Here is a 26,383-nt window from a genome sequence, read left to right on the forward strand (position 1 = left end):
TAGAGTAAGGTAGGGTTGCAGACCTGCCTAAGACATGAGAATGTGCTCACAAGGGGTATTTTTATTTCCTTAATATAAAACGTTTTACTGGCAATATCCACGGGTTGTTGAAATACTGCTCCCAGGAAAAGGGAACTGTTAGAGACAAACGAGTCTCAGAGAAGCCTGGAGATTTCTGATCCTACTTATTGTTATTAATATTTATGTGTTTGCCTTATTGTCTTACTCTAGATAAACATCTCTCACTGCATGAATTTTTATTGCACTTGCATTTATATTCATACTACACATCATCAATAAATCCAAGCTATCATAATTCTCTTTCTATTCACTAAAATAATTATTCTTGACATGTGACCAAAAAAAACTCGTGTACACACAGCCACACAAAAGCATTACAGGAATAAAAATTATACTAGAATGTAATGAGTGCTTTATATTCATACATACAACTCAGCCATAAAAATATAACACTGACTTGCAGCAAAAAATGTGCATAGATAATAATTATTATCATAAATCTTGCATGACTATAATTACAGTTATTACTCTAAAAATATATAGAAATACAATTTAGAGGTTGATATACATAGAGTATATATTATTATTCCATGCATTGTTGAACTTATTAGCTGTAGTCTATTCCCTTCATCAGTGTCGTTTCTGGGGAAAGGGTTAACTTTTTGCCAATTTTTAGGTTTAGAACATGTAAATTGGGGTTTGCCCAGCAGGTGTTAGTGGTAGAATTCCTGATTGTGTTTTGGAAAAAGGTTTGCTGCCTTTTTAGTCTCATAAGAACTTGTATTACTTAAAAAAAAAAAAATATATATATATATATATATATATATATATATATATATATATATATATATATATATATATATATATATATATATAAAAAAAATCACAGTACAGTTTAAATAAAGTTCTCTTAAATACGAGACAAAAAGGGGTTCATATGTACATACAACTGAAAATAGATGTGTGTATATTAAATATACATTCTGAACCCAAAATGAGACTAGACATAATGAGTGCAATTTGTATTAAAGAGTTGACATGCCTGTCTGCGGAATTACCCCATTATCTTAATTTGGTTTTTAAAACCCCATATAAAAAAATATTTTCTTTCCTAAGATGTTTCACAAATGTAACACTAAACATACTTAGCCCAAGATATACACAATTATATGCCAATTTATTGAATGATTAACAGGACAATCCATCATACAGTAGGACCGAAATGTACTAATGGCAGTGATACAGTATGTTTATGGGGTTACATTGGGGTGATGCCTTATTTTTTTTACCAAAATCTTTCATCTACAGTATAAGAATTTGTAAATATTTTTATATTTTTTAAGTTGGTTTGTAATCATGGTGATTTTAAGACTTGGGAGGGGTTGATTTAATCTAACTACTACCTATTGTGTGATGTCACTGGGCATTTAACAAGAGTATGCTCCATAAGAGAGCAACTCTCACCCTGACCTTATCTATATGGGTTTTCTTATAAGAACAGGGTGGGCTAAAGGCAAAGTAAACACTTGGTTAACAAACATTCCCTCATTCTGAGACCCCTAAGAATTGCAATTTGTAATTCATTTCCAAATATACAAACACAACCCAATGTTTGCTTTTAATAAAGTTAGATTTGCTTAAGAAAGCCAATAAGACAGTTACTTCGTTAGAAAGGAAGGGGTTTGATTGTTGGGGAACATTGCACAATCTTTCTGATCAGTCAGAATTAGGCAACGCCAGCTGTTTAACACAATGCACTTTATAAAGTTACCACATGTTCTGATTTTTTTCCTTAGTTCCCATTTACACTTTAATATAAGGCTGTTTATTCACACAAGGCTGTACATTTCTAGAACCCAGCACAGATGTCACCATACCAAAGGAGCATTGCAGAGTGCACTCTGAAGACTCTCAAAACTGCAACAGGTGCTCTGTTCTTTACCCGAATACGGTTTATTTATTTATTTATAAAATGTTTTACCAGGAAGCAATGCATTGAGAGTTACCTCTTGTTTTCAAGTAATTGACCATTTCTTTGCAGTAGTCACTATAATAATGATATATGTGGCTTAGTACTACAAGGATGGCACAAACCAAACGGGCACTCCACTGGACTTAACCAAAACGTACTTTATGTATGCAATGGCAACATTTTGGCCCTCGCACGGGCCTTTATCAAGACAAATGTGGGAGGCGAAACGATAATATTGCATAAATAAAATCTATTTTGTTTAAGTCCACTGGAGTACCCATTTGGACTCTATTGTCCTGGCAGTGCTAAGCCACAGATATCATTATTACAGGGACTATTGCGAAGACATGGTCAATTACTTCAAATTGGGGCCTTGGAATGGGACTCTCTCTATTCTATGCTGATTGTCACTTCTCATAACTTGTGTGACTTTGCTCATCCATAAATCCCGTAAATAAAAAATAATAGTCAAAAACGACATCTGCCCTCTATTAAGAAAATGATTATTACAAAAATACTGATGTACAAAAAAAAAATGACGTTCCCCATATATACAGTTTATATCGAACACACATATATACTTTTTCATATTAAGTACCATTGCACATTTGACTATTTTATGTTTATAAATTGGTAAACAATTGGATTTACTTATTTCCCCTATAAATAATGGCACAAAAAACATGTTTAAAATGTATAAAGGGGTTTTCCACAGTGTCTGTACACATACATTAGTGTATTTTAGTATTTTAGGAAGTATGCAAGGAAATAATGACTCAAATGGAGAATTCTGTGCCTGTAGCTTGCCAAACATAAACAAAAGATGAGTCATATATTTTACAGTCAATAGATTGTAAATTAGGCTGGGAGAAGAATTTATATGTACAATATTTAGCAATTAGAATAGTCACTTACTAACAGTGTTAGTATTATTTAGTACCAGGCACCATTATTTGATACCAGGCATCAAATAAGATTCTCAGTGACTTCCCATACCAAGTTTTAGTCTTGGTAATTGAGGTGCTTTTAGTGTGGTTTTGTTGTAAACACCTTCAGTAGAAAATGCATGGCATTCACAATTTAATTTGAAGGTCTTATGAAATACTACAAGTTAACTATTAATCTTCTATATAAAGGAGCATGTATGTTCATGTTTTAAAATTAGAAACTTGGGAGTCTAAGGGGCACATTCATTAGTGCAGGGGTGGCCAACTCCAGTCCTCAAGGGCCATCACCAACAGGTCAGATTTTCAGGATATTCCTGCTTCAGCACAGATGGCTCAATCAGTGGCTCAGTCATTGACTGAGCCACTGATTGAGCCATCTGTGTTGGAGTAGGGATATCCTGAAAACCTGACCTGTTGGTGGCCCTTGGGGACTGGAGTTGGCCACCCCTGCACTAAGTTCTCATGAAGGGTATCGCGCTGTCTGGATCGGAGTGCAATAGCCTGCATTGGACCTTGGGGACTCCCGGCATATAAACACACAGATACCCATATAGGTATTTCACTGTGTATTTTTGTCATATTGGATGTAACTTTGGGCTTCTTTGTTTCTTGTTGTATACATTTAGGCATGCCCAGAAGCGGGGGTTTTCAGGACTTGCTTGGTATCTGTGTGTTTATTAACCTTGTCCAGCTGGTCTCAGCTGTTTTTGGAGGCTAGTGGCTCCTCCCCCCAAGTGTTTAAGCTCGCCCCTCCCCACTTTCCAAGTTAGCAGGTCAGTTTCATTCTGCTGAGTTGTGACAGATCCAATGTTGATCATTCTTCCTCTAATTATAGAGGTAAATAAGAATTTTAACTCAGGTAGTGTTAGGACCTGCTAAAGGTCATGCCTTGATGTGGCAGCAGGCTTAAAACGCTTTGGTCAAAGGGTTAAACTAAATTACCCTTTTTCAAGAGTATATATAGGTATTTCACTGTGTATTTTTGTCATATTGGATGTAGCTTTGGGCATCTATGACTCCCAGCATATGTAGTGTACCATGCAAAAAGAGCTAATGAATGTGACAATGATATTATTATTATTATTATCATCATCATTATTATTATCGTTTATTTGTAAAGAGCCAACATATTCCGCAGTATTATGTGCAATGTATTATGCCGTCTTCCAACTTCTGTCTTAGATGAAAAAATTTGTATTGCGTTTGCCAAATAAAATGACACCACCTCCGACAGAGTGAATGTGTTGGAAGCAGAAAATGGGAAGTGCAGAACCGTAGTACATGTCATTAGAATACGTGCATCAAATAATTCCTCTCCCAAAACCTACACTTGTTCCAATGGCCACTTGCCAAATCCCTCACTGACACAAATGGTACCGCTGATTTTAACACGACGTGCACGGGCTCATGTTCAAAATGAATTTTAGGGAAGTATTTCTGTCTGGGAAGTTCTCATAACCTGCTGACATCTGTACAGTCATGTACCTTTTAATATGGTGAAACGATTTCATCATTAACTTTTATAAAGAATAATAAGAGACAAACATTTAGTAAACCGTACATAACTGGAGATTGTTCTGTTTGTTGAAGTTCATTTCTTTGGTCTGTCCTTCATCCTGGTCAGAGCTTTGATTGGCCATTGCTTAGTGCTGAAATGTTTATCCTTCTCAAGATATGCTCAGCACCTTTTATCTTTGATCATTTGTCAACGTCGTACAAAGTGTACACAATGCCTCAGTTTCATGTAAGTGCTAACAAGCTTTGTTAAGCGCATCTGAATAGTGATGGCTACAGGAAGCTCTCTTCTACATCTGGTTGCTCATCCTCTTGGCAGAGCTCATTTTCTACGTCTTGTTCCGGTTGTCCAAGAGGGCTGTCACAGGAAATTGTAGAAGATGTATTGCCTTCTTGTAATGTTGAGCTGTGGATATAAAATGCACCATATAAGTTTTGTAATTCTTTTTAATGTTATTTCTTTTGATTGGAAGTAGAAATGTGTGTTTTGCCTCAAATTTTGTGAAAAAACGCAACATTTCGTGAAATTTTGCAAATAAATTGTGAAGAACTTTGAAAGACATTCACACATCTCTACGCACACATCTCTATCACTCTAAGCACACATCTCTAAGCCAGGGGTGCGCAAACCAGGGGGGCGAGATTACGTGTGGGGGGCGCGGGGGTTACAGAAACCCCTCACACTTCCCGTAGGCATATAAATGAAATGCCGGGGAAGCGGCGAAGGCCTCTGTAACGCTCTCTTACCTTGGTTCAGACGTTTTCTGATGACGTGTCACCATGGCAACGCGGTGTCATGTGGCGCCACGTTGCAATGGCAACGTGACATCATAACCCCAGAACGTCTGAGTCAAGGTAAGAGGGGGGGGCGTGTGGAGAGGAGGACAGCCGGCAGGGGGGCACAGGAGGAAAAGATTGCGCGCCCCTGCTCTAAGCACTAATCCTTCAGGTATTTTATGGAGGTACCCGATGCACTGTGATTGGCTACTTTGCCTACTGCTGCTCTGATGCTTTGATTTTTTGAAGAACAAAGACACAGGAACGTTGGCTACAGCAAATACTATTCACTGCTGATAAGCACTACTTACTACTGTAATTAGTAAATGCTAATAGGGAAACTTTGGGGAAGGACTTGTGAGGATTGTACCAACACGGATGCTTCTTGACACCACCGGGTGCACCAAGATGGCCGTCTGTACAGGAAGCCAACCTCTGGTTGAAATAGCAATGATTGCACCTGACCTTGCCCTTTATAAGACCTTCACTTCTGATCAGTCCTTGACAGTGTAGAGTGCTTTTGTTTCTGCCTTTCCTGCCTCTATTGATCCCTGCCCTCCTTTGGACTCCCTTGCCTCTCCCCGGCCCTGACCTTGGAACAGTGACCTTGATTAAGCTGCCTCTCTCTTGCCCTGACCTTGGAAGCGTGACCTCCACTACGCTGCCGCACCCTGACCCCGGAATCGAACCCGACCATTTGTACGCGACTACAATTCAGATCCAAGGTATGGGTCGGTCAGTACTCCCCCACCTCTGCCCTACGGGTCTGCCTCCTGGACAGTAACTAGCAACGTACAGAAATGTAACAGGACTGCTGTCTTTGATACTGAAGTATATATACGAGGCCAGCACCATGCTAAAGTTAGACTTTTTTGTTTCTTGTGACTGCATTTTTCCTCCCAATAAAAAGATTTGGGTAGTTTCATGATCTTTTGTATGGAGATTAAAGATACTCCCAAATTCTTATGCAGTGGAGCATGCACAGGATTCTATCATTTACTCCCCCCACCTCCCCCCCCACCCGCAGATAATGCTGCTTTTAAAATAACATTGTTCAAATTCTAATTTGAATTCTATTTTGAAAAAGTTTTTCTTACCTTGGTCGGCTTTCGGAATTCTCATTAAGTATGTTATTAGAATCCTCAGATTTAAGATCCGGGAGTGGAATAATGTAATCATTATTGCCAGTTTGTTGCACTGCAGAGTAAAGAATGTTACTGGCTGTGTTTTCGGAGTCTCCTGCGGGTTCTGAGCTGCTGATTTTAGTTACTCTGGGCCTCACACGCACCACAGCAGGGTGGTCGCTTCTTAAAAAGTCTTCATCCACCTGTCGGTATCTCTGCAGAATGCATCGAAGAGGAAGTTATTAGTCATTATTCAACACCATTTCAACTGACTTGTAATACATATTGTAACCACAGGTAACATAAGTATGATTATTAAAAATCCAGCATTCGCTTTCTTCATACTCGAATTCTACTAAGTGGTTTCATCCCTGTTGTGCATGGAAATGAATCAAACAGGGTTCTTAAGAACTAGTACACGTCATACCTGTTTATAGACATCAACCAGAAGATTTCCTGTGAGTACCACTAACTTAGAAAAAGTTGGTCTCGTCTCATATTTTTCATCCCAACATTTTTGCATGATGTCATAGCTGCAAAGGAGAAACATTCAAGCAATGAAGTTGATATTTTTAAGATATAGAAATTATTTAGTAAATGCGCATAATATGTTTCATGCTTTTGTAGGATGAGCGCAGCGGCGTAGCTATTGCCCGGGGGCCCGAGCTTTTGTGGGGCCCGCTCTATAGGGTGACAATATTTGTCGCTGACTACGCATGCGCAAATCTGCTGAGCTGCTCGCCTACTGCGCATGCGTGATCGGCCCTTGCCGGTGACTGATGAGCATACGTGACCGGAAAGCTCCAATTGCGTATAAATGATCGGCAAATGCATGAGCAGGCGGCAAGTGCCGATCGTGCATTTGCTCAGTGAGCAAGTGCGGATCGCACACGAGCAGCTGGCAACATTTTGGCCAGGGGCCCGCGCATGTTCAGCTATGCCGCTGAATGAGCATTTCATTATTTGTAACCAATGGTGGTAGCTATTTCAAAAGCATAGTTATCCATCGAGTGGTTTGAACTTACATGTCATCTGAAGCATAGGCGGGCTTTGACATTCGGTAGCCTCGTTTTATGGCATTGTAGAACTGTTCATTCATTGGTAGTTCAGGATAGGGTGTCCCACCTGTGGCAATACAGTAACGCATCAAATGAGGAAATAATGTAATCAAATACAGATCACATAGGCTAGTAGATAAAGAACTAAACTTGTAGATATAACATGCTGTTCTCCGAAGTAAGACACCCAATGTGGGAGCCAGTACCAGATCCCAGGGACCTTGTATACGGCAATTAAAGCCCCTGTCATTGAGTTGCATGGCAGTTAAAGCAGGACCGGGTGAAATAACCTGTACTGGCCCATAATGCATCTACCCCATAGGGGCTTATGCAAGAAGCACCAAAGCTGGGATCAGCCAACAACTTGATTGGGAATTTTTACTTTGGAGCTTATTGAGTAGTGATGTGCAAAACTTTCCCCCAAGGTTACAAAATGTTCCCTTTTCAGCCTAAAAAAATCATGACGTATTCAGAGTTTGCAAGCTTTTTATGTCAAGTATTAACTCGATGTGCATTGCAATTTTTCTTAAAATGCTAATTTTAATATTCCTTTAAAATCACTAGATTTGCTTGCAAAATTCCTTTAAAATCACTAGATTTGCTTAAACTTCAGATTATAATTGGGTGATTACTTATTTTGTGACATTATTAGCCATTGGAGGACTGGAGAAACATTTTGCAAGAAATCAAATTTGGGGGGAAAACACTAGAAATTCAGCAAATGCATTTTGGAGAGTTTCACACATCTCCATTATTGAGTACGCCCCTAAGCCCTGGATACAGCCCTGGACAGAGAAATAGAGAGCATGAACATGGGATCTTCTACTTCTGGTGACGAGGACAAGGACAAATTGCATCATTTGCAACAGGCCACTTTTGCCATGAAAACTGCATGTAAATGACTTTATTTTAATCAAGTGGAAGAAAGTGACAGACAGCGGAACTCTCAACTCTGAACATTCTACTGATAACAATTCACCTGTCCAAAAGACAAGTACTGTACGCAGTGGCACATACTATGGGTCATATATATAGGAATATGCGATGTCTTTACATAGGTGTGTGTTATATTAATTTTAATGATCCTATGATAGGAACAGAAACGTGCTTTTGAAGCATTTCAGTTTTCATTGATGTCTTTATTGGTCTTGCCAAGAAAACCGTGCATACTGTACCTAAAGTGAATATTTCCCAAAGGAGAATTCCAAAGGACCAAACATCACTTAGCGTTGTGTACAGGTTGTTGAAAATACTCTCAGGTGCCATCCATTTAAGGGGCAGGAATGTCTGGGATGGAAAAGACAGACAAGTTACATATCCAACTTAAAACAACAATTTGATAGTAAATGAACTCAATAATTTATTTAAAGCAGAAGGCTCAAGGAATCACAGCAATTGGGAATTATATTCTACTTGTTATGAAACAAAGGGCTAGAGCCACAGGGGTCTGTTAATGACTTAACAAGATACTAACCTAAGTTAAAGAGGCAATCCAAGCTGCTGATTTTTTTTGCAAATTATTTTTAATAATATATTGCAATGAAGCAGGGGGTCTCCTGAGCTGAACCCCATTAATTTCAGCTACGGGGACCCCCTGCTTCTGGAGGTACTTACCTCTGAATTAGGTGCTCTCCTCGGCTGCCAGGGTTCACAAAACACTGTATGTCCGCTGTTGAATTCGTTTACGCCCTGCGTGCCAAAAGGCAGCTGTGATGTCATCGGTGCGGCTTCCTATTGGCCCTTGTGACGCGGGAGCTTTAAAGTTTAAAGCCCTGCTTGCTCAGCCGGAGCGACTACCAACACCTACTTTGGAGGTAAGTATCTCTGGAAGCAGAGGGTCCCCAAAGCTGATATTAATGGGTTTCAGCTCCAGAAACCCCCTGCTTCAATGCTGTATATATATATATATATATATATATTATATATATATATATATATATATATATATATATATATTTTTTTTTAAATGTCACCATCTTGGATTGCTTCTTTAATACAGTAGTTATCTCCAGCAAAACTCATATTTCATGGATGGAAGTTATTGCTTTTTTCTTTTGCAAATTAATTTACTGGTGTGCATTCTTTATTTCCCCTTTTTGAGTTTTTGGATGGAAGTAACGCCACCTTTAGGTAAGACCGGCTTAGCACCATATTATTTGAAGCAAACACAAGGCAGTACTAACTTAGCATGGCGTTAAGTCAATGCCAATCAAATATACAAGCGGTGGTTTTGTTTTTGCTGATGTTGCGACTTTCTGCTGGTGACACTAAGGCCATAAATAAATAAATAATACATTTTACCGGCAACTGGGGTTTTTCTGAGGTAAAAAAATTATAATAATTTGGGAGGGAACAGGGTGGTGAATGCTTTAATTGTGAAATATGAGACTTCTGCTTTAAAAAGTTGCATATATTTTAAGCTAAATAAGGAATGAGAATATGTACCAACGTCTTGGCCAGGAACATGCATAAGTTTGACATAATTAATGCATTTAAACTCCAGAAATCAATACTTTGTACTTTCTTGGATTCGGAGATGTACCTAAACATTACATTCTGTGTAGGGGTGAAGGAACCAGCCCCACTTCTGCTTGGTGTCATTATCTACAGAACATACAGCACTTAGGCTGCCTCTGCTGAACAATGGTCCTGGTTCCTTTAAACACATTTAAACAACCTTTTAATTCAAAGTATCATTTCTGGTTCCTCTATAAGTTAAAGTGTTTAGCAGGGACCCTTAAAAATGTAATTCCTATTATTTACATGTTTCTTCAACCTCGACCAAGCAGAAGAATTGGAGGAGGATGTTTCCTGTGAAAGGAGAGTATAGACCAGGAGTGGCCAACTCCAGTCTTCAAGGGCCGCCAACAGATCAGGTTTAAAGGATATCCCTGCTTCAGCACAGTGGCTCAGTCAATAACTGAGGCACCTATGCTGAAGCAGGGATATCCTTAAAACCTGACCTGTTGGTGACTCTTGAGGACTGGAGTTGACATCCCTGGTATAGGCCCTGCTCAGCATACTGACACAAAGGGGAGCAGGCAAAGAAAGTTCCACAAAATATAATCTTACCATATGAACAAACTAAGTTTGTCAGTTGTATGATTTTTCTAAGGTAAGTAACCCCCAAATGTAAACATCAGGCGATGTTACTGCCCTTTGTTCATTTTAATCCAAGGTGGACAATGTGCTGGCTTCACTCCTATAAAATTATTCAGATAGATAAGGAAGGAGACGGCTTGGGTGCTATGAAGAGAGGCTGGGTGGAGAGTGAGCTTCTGTAGCATGCATGTGACAAAGGCATGGTTGAAAGATGACGAGATTGTGCCAGAGGGGAGAGAGAGATGCTGAATAGGTGGGTTAGACGAGGGGTGAGCAAACAGGGGGGCATAGGATTTTCTAGGGGGGGGCGCGGCGGTTACAGAGGCCCAACGCTCTTCCCCCAGGCATGTAAATTAAATGTCGGGGGAGGCGCGAGGCCTCTGCAACTTCCCTTACCTGCTCTCAGTCGGCTCTTCAGTGACGCGTCGCCATGACATCGCGTGGGGTCAAATGGCAACGCGTCACATGACGTCATGACGCGTGGAGCCCGAGAGCAGGTAAGGAAGGGGGGGGCGCGCAGGTAAGGGGGAGCAAACACAGAGGGGGCGCGAACTAAAACGTTTACGCTCCCCTGGGTTAGACAGTATAATGTTCACGCACATACAGTACAAGAAAATAAATGGTTTTGATGATGGGTTCTCACTCAATATCCCTGGAGAAATAATTTGCTCATCTTGTTTTTGTGACAGTAGATACAACTATCCGCATATATTTCAGGTTTTTGAAGGTTCAATGTTGGATGTTCACAATGAAAAACATTCTGGGAGCTAATGCAATATAATTTTCCATGGTTTATTTTAACATTTTGTATATACTTGGTCCTATTAAGTACACAATCTTCTAATTTGTCTAAGCATCTGGAGGACACCCTACACTCGGGTGTCTTCCCGATCATACAAACGTAAAGGCCTTCGCACATGTCTCGTACGTAACATTACGGTATTGTGTATGCCTATTTTATTAGGTAGTTTTTATTTTAACCTATGATGATGGTTTTGTAGGCTACCTCGAGGATTGAAGACCAGTAAGCTGTGATTAAATGACTTCGCTACACTATTTCTTCTTTTATGATATTTTGGATTATCATTTAAAATTTTATTTTATGAACCTGAGCTGTCTTTTGCTGTTGGAACGATACAGTACCATTACTACCGGATTTTGGAATAAATCCACTTCCTATGTTGTCTGTCCCTTCCTCTGGGGACACGTTATATATGTAGGGTGGTGAATATTTATACTGTTTTCCCTATGCAGTCACATTTTAAAAAGTCAGTTTTTGCAGGACCGAAATGCTTGTGGAATAAAACTGTTTGCAATGTAACCTCTTGGTGTGCTCTTCTGATGTACTGACAGGTAGGTTTGGGCAGGAATTATTGAAGAAGAGACAGAGATGATGGGAACGACTTGTGTTAAAGGAGCAATCCATACAATATCTTACATGTTTTTTTTTTTTTTTTTTTAATTAACTAAATCAGTTCAGTAGTATTAAATAATACTTGCTACATTTTTTTTTAAATTCAACTCTTAATGCCATTTTTATTGACTTTTAATATACTGAGCATCCTTTAATTTCTATAGAACACATCCCCAGCAGTCGAAGATCTTTGCAACACTTTACTGGTTGTGATAATTTGTTGCCAACATTCCCCCAGCAGTTTGAGCTGCAAACTTTAACAATAGATACTGTTACCTTAGTAATATAAGAATACATTGTAGCTGCTGAGTTACACTGACCGAGAGATTGATTGAAACTGAAAGGCAGCCATTTAGTGAATCCTTGGAAGCAGGACCTTTGCTTATTGATTACGGGAGAACGAATCGATCGGCAGCCTAGGTAATTCGTTTTCAATAAAGGTAATCAAAGGCTGCATATATTAAAACTATATATATATATATATTTTTTAAGTTTCGCTTGGATTGTCTCTTTAAAAAAGCAGATGTAAATGGAAACTTCCGTTATAAGGGGAAACAATTTGAAGATTGTTTTTGAAGCAGGATGGGGCACATTTTTGTGTGGGAACATAAAATGATGGCATCATTTTTTTCTCAAATTATTGTAAATCTTGTAATTTCTGAAAGCATTTATAAGTTGTTTTTTTTTTTTTTGTTGTTTTTTTAATGCCACTTAAGAAAATAAATTTCACATTGGAATAAAAACGGAAACAGAGTCACACCAGAGCAAACCTTGTGGAATACGAAAAAGAAAAACTTACGTTGCCCTTGGAAATGTAGTTGGAATCCCTTACGATGTCTCTGGCGAGTCCAAAGTCACAAATTTTCACCAGTTTCCCCTCACAGATCAGCACATTTCTTGCTGCCAAGTCACGATGAACACACTGTGGAGTAACACACATTAACCATAAAAAAATTTCATATATATATATATATATCAAAAAATAAATAGATGATACCGTTCTGTGGCTAACGAAATGCTTTTATTTGTGCCAGCTTTCGAGATGCACTGATCTCTTCTTCCGGCGATGTTCATCGCCGGAAGAAGAGATCAGTGTATCTCGAAAGCTCGCACAAATAAAAGCATTTCGTTAGCCACAGAATGGTATCATCTATTTATTTTTTGATTATTGAAGCTCGGCTAACACGGTACTGATACCTCTACATGGATATATATATATATATACATACAGTGTTCGACAATCCTATACATTTGCACGCCCGGGGCGAGTAGATTTAACATCTGGGCGAGCTCCTATTGGCCCAAGCAGCACACGTGTTTGTTTTTTAAAATTTTCCCTGCTCGCGCTGAAATTTTCCTTGCTCTATGTGAGCCCGCGCTGTGACCGTGGCCCCTCCCTTTGGATCCTGCTGCAAGGAGCAAGAAGGTAAGCCCAATGCCTCCATTCTCTTCTCTGCCTCTCCTCCCATGTGTCCATTCCCTTCACTGCCATGTTTTCATTCCTTTCCCTGCCTCTCCTCCCATGTGTCCCTTCCCTGCCTGTGTGCCCTGCGGCAAACCCCCCTACCTTGCGGCGGTCACCCCTGCCGGGCGGCGCCCCTTCTGCCGTGTGGCGGCCCGCGTGCCATGTGGAGCCCCCCCCCTACCGTGCCTCGGCCCCCCCTACTGTGTCTCGCCCCCCCTACAGTGTCTCGGCCCCCGCCTGCTGAGCTGTGGCCCCCCTGCAATGTGGCTTTGCGCTGCCATGCAGAGGCCCCTGTCTTCCCTGCCGAGCGGCGGCCCGTGCTGCTATGCAGAGGCTCACCATGCCGGGTGGAGGCCCCCCTGCTGAGTGGCGGCCCGCGCTGCTATGTGGAGGGCCCTGCCTTCTGGGCAGCAGTTCACCATGGCGGGCGGAGGCCCCCCTGCAGTGTGGCGGCCCACGCTGCCATGCAGAGGTTCCCCATACCGTGTGGCCGTCCCCCTGCCTGGCGGAGGCCCCCCCTTCTGTGCGGCAGCCCTCACTGCCGGGCGGAGACCCCCCTTCCATATAGAGACCTCCCCTGCGTGCGGGTGTGTGTGAGAGTGTGTGAGACAGTGAGTGTGAGACAGTGAGTGTGTGACAGTGACAGTGTGAGACATTGTGTGTGACAGTGTGAGACTGTGACAGTATGAGACTGTGACAGTGTGAGACTGTGACAGTGTGAGACTGTGACAGTGTGAGACTGTGACAGTGTGAGACTGTGACAGTGTGAGACTGTGACAGTGTGAGACTGTGACAGTGTGAGACTGTGACAGTGTGAGACAATGACAGTGTGTGACAGTGACAGTGTGTGACAGTGACAGTGACAGTGTGTGACAGTAACAGTGTGAGACAGTGTGAGACAATGACAGTGTGTGACAGTGTGAGACAATGAAAGTGTGTGATAGTGTGAGACAATGACAGTGTGTGACAGTGTGAGACAGTGACAGTGTGTGACAGTGGTGCGGCCCGTACTGTCGTGTGAAGGCCCCCCTACCGTGTGGCGGCCCCCCTGCCGTGCCGAGGCCTCCCATGCCGTCCCGAGGCCCCCCTGCATGCGGGTGTGTTTGAGAGTGTGTGAGACAGAGTGAGTGACAGTGTGTGACTGTATGGCAGTGTGTGACAGTGACAGTGTGAGACAGTGTGTGTGAATACAGACACCCACCCATAGTCACCCACCCACCCAAGTGTCAGTCAGTCAAAGTGTCAGTCAGTCAAACCCAAGTGTCAGTCAGTCACCCACCCACCCACCCACCCACGTGTCAGTCAACCCAAGTGTCAGTCAGTCAAACCACCCAAGTGTCAGTCAGTCAGTCACCCACCACCTAACCCACATACTCTGGCACTCCCTGTAACCCTCTCTCTCTCTATCTCGCTCTCCCTATCACCCTCTCTCTCTCGCGCTCTCCCTATCACCCTCTCTCTCTCTCCCTGTCACCCTCTCTCTCTCCCTGTCACCCTCTCTCTCACCCTCTCTCGCTCTGTCTCTCTGTCACCCTCTCTCGCTGTGTCTCTCTGTCACCCTCTTTTGCTGTGTCTCTCTGTCACCCTCTCTCGCTGTGTCTCTCTGTCACCCTCTCTCACTGTGTCTCTCTGTCACCCTCTCTCGCTGTGTCTCTCTGTCACCCTCTCTCGCTGTGTCTCTCTGTCACCCTCTCTCTCTCCCCCTCTCTTTGTCTCTCACCCACACTCTATGTCTGTCTCACACTCTGGATCTGGATCTCTTATTTACCCTATATATCTTAACTGCCCTATACTACACCGAAATAACCTATACTGCTTTCCTTCCAGATATGACTCAAGCTTCACACGGAAGACATCGGAACCCCCCCCTAACTCAGAAGACAGGTAGGGAACACATCCCCTCCAATGTATAACAATGCGGGAATGAGGGTACCTGGATATTGAGGGACTACGGAACAGGTAAGATCCCAGGCGGGGACGTCCATACACTGGTTAAGGGGTTCAGGAAACTAGTCATTCACATCTGGCTTTTATTTCTAGATCACACACACACACACACACACACACACACACACACACACACACACACACACACACACACACACACACACACACACACACACACACACACACACACACACACACGTAACAAGGACTAATTGTAGTATAATGTAATACAATAAATATTTATGTCAAAAACAAATGTTGTTCTGCCTACGAATTTATTAAATGTATTTTATTTATATATTTTATTTTAAAGCGGGGTTGGGGGCGGGGCTGGGGGCGGGACTAGGGGCGGGACTCGGTGTCGAGTAGATTTTTGGGTGATTTGTCGAACACTGTGTATATATATATGTATATATATATGTGTATATATATATGTATATATATATATATATATATATATATATATATATATATATATATATATATATATATGCAAATATATATATATATGCAAATATATATATATATATGCAAATATATATATATGCAAATATATATATATATATATGCAAATATATATATATATATATGCAAATATATATATATATATATGCAAATATAACTGTATGCTCATCTGCATGTCTTAGGCAGGTCTGCAACCCCGCCATTCACCATTATCACCCAGCATACAGCACTTCCACTGCAGCAAGGGATTCTGGGAAATGACATGCAAATGAGCACTCAGTGCCACTTTTTGCAAGAAATGGCCCATTCTGCATCCTGATGGCTTTCTTGTCCTAATTTTAAAGTAAGTGTCTATATTTTGCCTGTTATTTGTACATTATTGTGTGTTCACCTTTATCAAGGAATAAATTATATTTTATCATATCTAAGTCTCGTCCCAGTTCAGACCCAGTGATAAATATATATCAACTGTTATATATATTTATGTGTGACTTATACAGCCTGCCATAATCTCACCGTGACAGGCTTGTATAATAACTGGTATAATATATATATATATATATATATATATATATATATATATTTCAAAAATAGCTCCAGCACTCTTGGAACTGTCATTAAAGAAATATTTAATGTGGTGATCGACGTTTCAGTTCCCATTGGAACCTTTGTCAAGATAACTTAACAAGTGCACACAGCAAACATTTTAAATCCGTCCCATCAAGTGGGAAGGGCTGAGAGAGAAGAACAGGTGACCCATGTTGTATGTGATTACAAAAAGTGTTAAAGCAATTAAAGAGTTTAAATAATTATGTCTATGTCATAAAACACAAGCAATCCAGACCAATGCATATACACACACAAACCAGCACAATCACAGAAAGCAGTACTAGATTAAAGATAAAAACGTTACCGTGTATTAAATCACAGATACAGCGGAGACTCTTTGAAGCTGCAGCCCCTCATTAAAAGCACTGTATTGCAATCTTGTAGTGAGCTCTGCCTGGAATCTGCATCACATAGATCAGTGAATTCTATGATGCCAGTGACCCTATCTACAGCGGTGGATTTGAAAATTCACACACCGCCTCCTTGCTGCCACCCCTCCATTTCCTTTGGAATCCCAGCGTCAAATTACGCCGTGGACATCATCAACGTGACGGTGCAAGGCGTCGCTTTGCCATGGTCATTTGGTGACAGGGTCGACAGCAAGGACGCGGCGACATAGCTAAGTGCATTTCCATTAGGTCCGATAGTTCAGAGAGCGGCAAATGCATATGGGAGCGGAAATTTTGGCCACCCCCAAATTTTGCCACCCTAGGCCCGGGCCTAATGGGAAATTCGCTACTGTCTATCTACATAAGGGCTGCTACAGCGGCCAAGGAGCCTCCATACTTACAAGACAAATCCAGTGCATCAATACATATATATATATATTATGGTGGGTAAAAAAAGTTACAAAAACCCTCCACAGTAAAGCATATAGCAAATGGAAATATTACTGTATGTTCATTTGCATGTCTTAGACAGGTCTGCAACCCTGTCTTTCGCCATTATCGCCCAGCACACAGCACTTCCACTGCAGCAAGGGATTCTGGGAAATGAGAAGGTGGCACTTTGTGCTCATTTGCATGTCATTTCCCAGAATCCCTTGCTGCAGTGGAAGTGCTGTGTGCTGGGCGATAATGGTGAAAGACAGGGTTGCAGACCTGTCTAAGACATGCAAATGAACATACAGTAATATTTCCATTTGCTATATATATATATATATAAAACAGAATTTAGATGTGTTAGAAGAGGAAATTTGTCTACTTACGTTCTTGGAAGCAAGGAATTCCATTCCATTGGCCACTTGGTAGCTAAATCCAATTAAATCGGTAAAGCTGAGGACTGGAGATTCATTTATAAGGGTGGAATTGATGGTCCTCTCTGGAGCTTAAAAATTCAAGGAAAGGTATCACATTGCTGTTTTGCAAAAACTTATAACATCTCTAGTGCAACCCGGTTGCGAATAATTACAGATGTATGAGGATATAGAATTTCCAAACAATGTCATTAAAGGAGCAGAAACACATTTTTGGGAGTATGATACAGGCCATGGGGACAGCCTGTCACTAAGTCACGAGGTCATTCTTAATATTTGTGAATGGCTACACAATAAGTAATGCTAGGAGCTTGGGAGCAATGTAAAAAGAAGAGACCTTTTCATTTTAATTAGCCAAACAAATGACAAAACACGAGAGAGCTAGAAATACGCACGAGCTTAGCAGTGCAGAATATAACATAGCTCCTATATCTTCCCTCGTTATAGATGTCACGTTATTGTGCACCATAAATAACAAAACAAAAAAGGAATATTTTAACAGGGACCATTGTTTGAATAATTTTATATTCGCTCCTTCCATGAACCCCTGGTAAATCCCTCACAGGGCCACTTTTGAACTACCTGTTTACACCATTCATAATTTGTCTTGAGTCAGTGGGAACTTGTGAAATTAAATTATTGGCGCACTGGTCCAAACTCGCATAAAATGACAGAAGGAAGTGCTTTAGTTTTAAATGTTTCAATGATTCCCCATGCACTTAATAGTTAAAGCAAAAAAGTCCTTGCATGCGGAATACCTCTACACCTAAAAATGTTTCGCCTATCAATGTCATATAATATTGCATTCTTAGTTTGGATTGGAAAGGGAGCGCTCCAGTCAGTGACACATCATGTAAATAAAAAACATAAAAAACAATAATTGTGCAGCGTGTTAATTCAAATGTTGGTCTGATGTAGTTCTTGGCTCTTGGGGCAATTCTACTTACAGCAATAAAGAATATTTAAAGCCTGTATCTGACTTAGTCAGAAGTTGTGTAGATTGTTGGTATTGATGTTATCAATTGTTCCCCAGACTTTTCTCCCACCGTTTGGGCTTTTCCAGAGTTGAAGAGACTCAGAATCCCATGTAGCAGTATATAAGGGAAGAGATAAAAACCCAATGGTGCAGATTGCAGAAAACAATGGCTTTTATAAAAGTAATGGGTAAATGAATGTACTCACACTTTGTACATATACATTGTATACATAAAGGTATCTTTCGGTGTATAGTATAGATGTTTGTAGTATTGTATTTGCTCTCCCGATCCTCCTGTATGTCCAGCCGCGCCGTCGACAGTGGCGTCTGACGTCACTTCCCTCTCGCGATCGATCGCATCAGCTGGGAATGAATTGTGACGTGCCGGAGGGAGGTCTGTAGGGGAGGTCTGTAGGGAGGTTCCAGCGTCTGGCGTCTTCTCGTGAAGGCAGCTGCAGCAAGGCTCTACGCGTTTCGCTGTTACTCACAGCTTCGTCAGGAGCAGTATAATGTGTCATAACTGTGTCTTATATTTATACCAGTATATCATTAATTGTATAATTGCTTAATTGCTCTGTCTAAAGTATTTTTGATTAAAACTTGCAATCCACATTACCATTACTAATTTTACTCCACAGGTTTGCCTTTACATAGGCACAGATAATCCTGTGGTCCAAAAAAATAAATTTTATTTAAATCATTACACATGAATAATAATAGTTAAAAATACACACATGAACAACAAGAATAGATTTAAAATCGAATGGATAAAATGTATACTATATCACCAATAAAAATTGGTCTTCATGTAATTAATACTCTCATTAATATTAAGTAGTTGGAGGGAGGAATAAGAGGAAAAAGCACGAGGGAAAAAAAATGGAAAAAGGAAAAAAGAGAGTAAGTCAGAATTCTAAACATAATTAATTTGTCATACATAAGTGACAAGGACAAATATGAGTGAACATATAAGGGAGTGAGTTTTGCTAAATTACATAAATGGATATATAATATATAATATAGTCCCATAAAAATGCTTATAAAAATAAATAGCATATTTCTTAAAAAATATCCATTTATTTTAAAAGGATTCGTATATAGATAGTGAAATATCATCTAAGATATTTAATTATTAAACTAGAATATATCTAACTTTAAGTATATAAAACCATAGTGGATCTTAAAAGATCTAAAAAATTACTACAAATTCTTACATAAAAATATACAATTATCTGAATAGAGGTGTACAGAATAAGGAGCATATTAAAAAGACATAAGCGGATCTAAGCATAAATGTGGGTGGGCTAGCAGAAATTAAAATAATTGTAAAAATTATTAAAGTTAGTTACGTATGTAAAAAAGGTAGGATCTCAAAGTCTGAATTTAATCCATGTGGAATTAATGTATGTAATTTATGAATCCAGAACATTTCTCTTTTACTTAGATCTAATTCCCTGCTACGCCCCCTCCAATGTTGTTTTACTCTTTCGATGACAGTAAATTTAAGGCTCTCTGGATTAGACTGATGGTATTTCGCATAGTGTTTAGAAACACTATGAGTTAAAATGCCCCTTCTTATGTTGCTCAGATGTTCTATGATGCGGGTGCGTACGGGTCGTGATGTTTTCCCTACGTATTGTAACCCGCAAGGGCATTGAAGAACATAAATAACAAAATCAGTTGAACAGTTTATATATTGTTTAATTTTAAATGTTTCTTTGCTTTTAAAATTAATAAAACTTGTTTTATCTTTCATTTTATATTTGCAGGCTGTGCATGATCCACATCCATAAAAGCCTGTTAGATTTTTTAACCAGCTTTGATTATTATCTTTCTTATTCTTTAAAGCGCTTGGTGCTATTAAACTTTTAATATTTTGTGCTCTCTTAAAAATTATTTTTGGCCTGTAAGATTTTAGAAAATCGTTTTATAGAAAAAAACTATAGTAAGGAAACTTTAGATCTGGCATTAACAAAGGCAAAGAATTTAAAAAGAAAAGATCTTTTAGAACTACAGAAAAAACCTTCAAGTTTAGAACATAATAAATACGATATAGTTTTTCTCACAACTTTTAATAAAGAAGCAAAAAATATAGGGAAAATTATACGCAAGCATTGGCATATTTTAAAATCTGATACTATTTTAAATGAAATCTTACCGGATAGGCCAAAAATAATTTTTAAGAGAGCACAAAATATTAAAAGTTTAATAGCACCAAGCGCTTTAAAGAATAAGAAAGATAATAATCAAAGCTGGTTAAAAAATCTAACAGGCTTTTATGGATGTGGATCATGCACAGCCTGCAAATATAAAATGAAAGATAAAACAAGTTTTATTAATTTTAAAAGCAAAGAAACATTTAAAATTAAACAATATATAAACTGTTCAACTGATTTTGTTATTTATGTTCTTCAATGCCCTTGCGGGTTACAATACGTAGGGAAAACATCACGACCCGTACGCACCCGCATCATAGAACATCTGAGCAACATAAGAAGGGGCATTTTAACTCATAGTGTTTCTAAACACTATGCGAAATACCATCAGTCTAATCCAGAGAGCCTTAAATTTACTGTCATCGAAAGAGTAAAACAACATTGGAGGGGGCGTAGCAGGGAATTAGATCTAAGTAAAAGAGAAATGTTCTGGATTCATAAATTACATACATTAATTCCACATGGATTAAATTCAGACTTTGAGATCCTACCTTTTTTACATACGTAACTAACTTTAATAATTTTTACAATTATTTTAATTTCTGCTAGCCCACCCACATTTATGCTTAGATCCGCTTATGTCTTTTTAATATGCTCCTTATTCTGTACACCTCTATTCAGATAATTGTATATTTTTATGTAAGAATTTGTAGTAATTTTTTAGATCTTTTAAGATCCACTATGGTTTTATATACTTAAAGTTAGATATATTCTAGTTTAATAATTAAATATCTTAGATGATATTTCACTATCTATATACGAATCCTTTTAAAATAAATGGATATTTTTTAAGAAATATGCTATTTATTTTTATAAGCATTTTTATGGGACTATATTATATATTATATATCCATTTATGTAATTTAGCAAAACTCACTCCCTTATATGTTCACTCATATTTGTCCTTGTCACTTATGTATGACAAATTAATTATGTTTAGAATTCTGACTTACTCTCTTTTTTCCTTTTTCCATTTTTTTTCCCTCGTGCTTTTTCCTCTTATTCCTCCCTCCAACTACTTAATATTAATGAGAGTATTAATTACATGAAGACCAATTTTTATTGGTGATATAGTATACATTTTATCCATTCGATTTTAAATCTATTCTTGTTGTTCATGTGTGTATTTTTAACTATTATTATTCATGTGTAATGATTTAAATAAAATTTATTTTTTTGGACCACAGGATTATCTGTGCCTATGTAAAGGCAAACCTGTGGAGTAAAATTAGTAATGGTAATGTGGATTGCAAGTTTTAATCAAAAATATTTTAGACAGAGCAATTAAGCAATTATACAATTAATGATATACTGGTATAAATATAAGACACAGTTATGACACATTATACTGCTCCTGACGAAGCTGTGAGTAACAGCGAAACGCGTAGAGCCTTGCTGCAGCTGCCTTCACGAGAAGACGCCAGACGCTGGAACCTCCCTACAGACCTCCCCTACAGACCTCCCTCCGGCACGTCGCATCAGCTGGGAATGAATTGTGATCGATCGCGAGAGGGAAGTGACGTCAGACGCCACTGTCGACGGCGCGGCTGGACATACAGGAGGATCGGGAGAGCAAATACAATACTACAAACATCTATACTATACACCGAAAGATACCTTTATGTATACAATGTATATGTACAAAGTGTGAGTACATTCATTTACCCATTACTTTTATAAAAGCCATTGTTTTCTGCAATCTGCACCATTGGGTTTTTATCTCTTCCCTTATATACTGCTACATGGGATTCTGAGTCTCTTCAACTCTGGAAAAGCCCAAACGGTGGGAGAAAAGTCTGGGGAACAATTGATAACATCAATACCAACAATCTACACAACTTCTGACTAAGTCAGATACAGGCTTTAAATATTCTTTATTGCTGTAAGTAGAATTGCCCCAAGAGCCAAGAACTACATCAGACCAACATTTGAATTAACACGCTGCACAATTATTGTTTTTTATGTTTTTTATTTACATGATGTGTCACTGACTGGAGCGCTCCCTTTCCAATCCAAACTAAGACTTCTATCGTGGGAAATATTAGTACATTTCCAGGAGAGGTTGAGAAGTATCCGGTTGGGTAATCACTTCATGGTTATTATATCTTGTTTTATATTGTTTTATCACTGTTAATATTTAAGGAAACGGTGGCGCCAGCGCAAATCATTTAAATACTTCATATAATATTGCATGACATATAAATATTATCCTGTGAAAAATCTCCCACTGACCTGAGGGAGAGTAATTTTCTAGTTCATAGGCAGTACCGTAGTTTGAAGGTTCAATGTCGGCATAGTTGATTTCTCCTTTCAGGCCCAACATTGGCACATAATACAGGTCATCCTTACTCATATCCATGTAGCCCCCATCACTTTCTATGGAAAGTGAGGTATGACTGTGAAAAAGAAAGCGAAGATCGATGAATTTGAAAAAGCAGGTACTCTAAGTTAAATGTGTGCCATAGATATCCCTGGACCACTTAATTATCACCCAGTAAGAAAAAATATATACTTGTAAGGAACATTTCTGACAGTTTAGATACCACTCTGATACCATATGAAGCACCCACTAGAAACAAATTGATAGCGTGTGTTGATTGGTTTGTACAGGTAGTCCTCGCTATCCAACGTTTCACTTGACAACGAATGGCATATCCAGCGCTTTACAATGCCTCCCTATGCGTTTTCCGACACCTGAATGTGTTATTCAACGCTCACCGCCACTGATTAACATGGGACTCACTTTACAACGGTTTCACTGTCCAGCGCTACTGCTAGAACGGATTCCGGTGGATACCCGAGGACTGCCTGTACAGTATTATGTTATGGGATGGTGTATTGTAATGGTGCGGGTGGAGGCGTTGGGTTCAATTCCTGCTCAGGCCTCTTGCACTCCATGCAGTCTGTGGCACATCACTTTACCCTCCCATGCCCTCCCAGGAAATAGTTAACATTTAGATCAATTTATTTTTCTTGGCAACATATCTTAATTGAATATTGATGGTAAAATGTTTGTTTTGCTTTCAAGATTTTTTTTAGAACAATGATCTGCCACAAGGGGTACATGTTGCAAGGTTTTCTTTTGTTAATCTGGATATTGTTTTCTAATAATAATTAATTTAGGGAATCAAAACTTTTTTTAGATAAATTTTGTGCATTAAATGAAATACATTTTGTACCCAATAAATCTATTTTTGTATAGATCACTGGGATCTACCAAAAGTATACCCTATATCGTGAGCACACTCTGCATTGTATACTTTGCTCAGTTTTAGTGTGGCAGAGCTTAGTTTTGCCATGTGTACTCCTTTTAGCAAGGTATATTGACGATACAAAAAATAGATGTAACTCATCTAAGCCAGCGGTGCGCAAAGTAGGGAGTGTGACCCCCAGGGGGGGGGGTGAGATTACCAGCGGGGGGCGCAGTGTTTACAGAGGTCCCACGCGCCTCCCGATGGGCACTTAAATTAAGTGCTGGGTGAGCTGCAGGGCCTCTGTAAACCTCACTTACCGTGATTCAGCCGGCGCATGGAGACGCGTCGGGTCATGTGACGTCACGTTGCTATGGCAACGTGACTTCATGACGTCCAGACGCCGGGAATCAAGGTAAGAATGAGGAGGGAGGGGACGCGTGGAGAGGAGGACATCCAGCAGGGGGCGCAGGGGAAAAAGTTTGCACCCCCCTGATCTAAGTAACAATTACTTTTCCACATTTATCTTTTGTTATAAATTTTCAAAAATATATTGTTCATTGGGTTTTTAAGTTCATGTCTGCTTGCCACATGCATATACTAAGTATAAGCGCACATTAAATTCCTCACTGTAGCGTGCACAGTCTCAAAGGAATGTTTTAGTAACCTCTGGCGAGGGCTAAGAAATAATATAAAGCACAATTCATGGCAACTGTTTAAGCCGCATAAATAATATTTTTTTTCTGTTCTCCCAAATAAGGGCTAAAAATCTGCAAGCCAGATGTCTGGAAGCCATCATTTCTTGTTAAGGATTTTGAATTCTTTGGCATCATTTTAGCTGACATGACAGTGGATTTGGATAAATCAGGTTTATACGTTAGCATCAGCAAGCTGATGACATGAAACATTGTGGCAGAGCTCACTGACCTGTATTTTTTTTTTACAATATCTATACTATAAAACACAGTTAATCTATTTTTACTTTCAAGGAGCAATCAAAGCGGCCACATTTTATTTTTGAACACAGGATTGAAGCAGAGGGTTGCTGGAGCTGAACCCCCCAGCTCTGGGGACTCCCTTGTTTTAGAGATACTTCCCTCCGAAGGGGGTGCTGGTATCGCTCTGCTTTTTAAAGCTCCCGCATCACGTGGGCCAGACGAAGCGCCAGCAGAGCTTGAAACGCGTAGAGGAGGAAGCTGTGCTGCAGCCTGCTGTTTTTACCTGTCTGTGTCCATACCAATAAAGCTACTGTATTCAACTGTGGATCTGACGTCATTTGGCTGTTTGCTGTCGCACCGGATCTTTCCTCTTCATTTCCTCATACTCATCTTGTCAGATGCACGCTGCGGGACGGGCTACCGAGGAGCTACAGGACCCAGGACGGAAGAGCTGACAGGGGTAAGATTGCTTTCTTTGCCCCTTAGCCCCGACCTCCCTAGTGGTCCCATGATGCTCTATATGCCTTACCTTCAGCCCACTCACACTTATTAAGTGTGTTCACCATTCGGCGCAAGCCAGAGCGCATGACGGCTATTCACTCCTCAAAAGAATGAAGCACTGGAGGACATCACGTGGGCCAATAGAATGAAGCACTGGAGGACATCACGTGGGCCAATAGAATGAAGCACTGGAGGACATCACGGCTTCCTACTGACGCACAGGACGGGAGCTTTGTAAAGCAGTCATTACGTGATCCCTGCTAGCGAATCAGAGTGGCTAGCGGCTCTCCTTACGGAGGTAAGTATCTGTGGAAGGAGGGTGTCCCCGGAGCTGAAATTAACGGGGTCCAGCTCCGGAGCACCCCTGCTTTAATCCTCTGCCAAAAACAATTAAATCCACAAAAACATCCACCCGCTTCAGTTAACTCTTTAAAAGGACAGTGTAATTGTAAGTGTGAAAAACAGAAAAGTAGTAGAAGAATGTAATTGGTACCTCTGCATCCTTTCTTCACTGGAGGCATTACTATAGACCTCTGATTCTTTCCTCCCCTTATCAGCATAATATTGGAGGAAGGTATGCTTGTTTCGGTGCAGGTAGTCCACTAGATCTCCATACCGACAGTATTCAGTTATGATGTATACAGGACCTGACAATCAAAACAAGAAAATATTATAGATACACGAGTTAGATTTATTTAGCAATCATAGGAGAGCAATATAAGGATGTGAGGATTCGCCATGTGCACCAATAGACATGCTCCTCTGGCTTTGCTGGGTTCATCAAGATGACTACCGAATCAGGAAGGTATTCTCCTGCTGTAGTTGTTAATTGGTTGTACCTGCCCCAGGGCCTTAAATAGCAGCCAGTTACTCTCAACTCAGCCTTTACC

At 39.9% G+C, this 26,383-nt stretch overlaps 1 protein-coding gene across 3 annotated transcripts in view; it reads right to left on the reverse strand.

The window, feature by feature from the left end:
* Positions 1 to 3,336: 3,336 nt before the first annotated feature.
* The window catches only part of PDGFRB (platelet derived growth factor receptor beta), a 101,922-nt gene continuing 78,875 nt past the window's right edge, over positions 3,337 to 26,383 (reverse strand). For 2 of the 3 annotated variants that reach the window (XM_075602068.1, XM_075602067.1), the window contains exons 15-23: positions 25,987 to 26,140; positions 23,096 to 23,259; positions 17,624 to 17,742; positions 12,730 to 12,852; positions 8,590 to 8,701; positions 7,382 to 7,481; positions 6,784 to 6,889; positions 6,330 to 6,571; positions 3,337 to 4,861 (exon numbers count right to left, since the gene is read on the reverse strand). In XM_075602068.1, coding sequence (XP_075458183.1) covers positions 4,729 to 4,861; positions 6,330 to 6,571; positions 6,784 to 6,889; positions 7,382 to 7,481; positions 8,590 to 8,701; positions 12,730 to 12,852; positions 17,624 to 17,742; positions 23,096 to 23,259; positions 25,987 to 26,140 — 1,253 coding nt within the window. In that variant the 3' untranslated portion in view covers positions 3,337 to 4,728. The remainder of the gene's footprint in view (positions 4,862 to 6,329; positions 6,572 to 6,783; positions 6,890 to 7,381; positions 7,482 to 8,589; positions 8,702 to 12,729; positions 12,853 to 17,623; positions 17,743 to 23,095; positions 23,260 to 25,986; positions 26,141 to 26,383) is intronic. The other variant, XM_075602069.1, reaches the window with a different exon arrangement.

The sequence above is a fragment of the Ascaphus truei genome, chromosome 5, assembly GCF_040206685.1.
Source record: "Ascaphus truei isolate aAscTru1 chromosome 5, aAscTru1.hap1, whole genome shotgun sequence".
Lineage (NCBI taxonomy): Eukaryota > Metazoa > Chordata > Amphibia > Anura > Ascaphidae > Ascaphus > Ascaphus truei.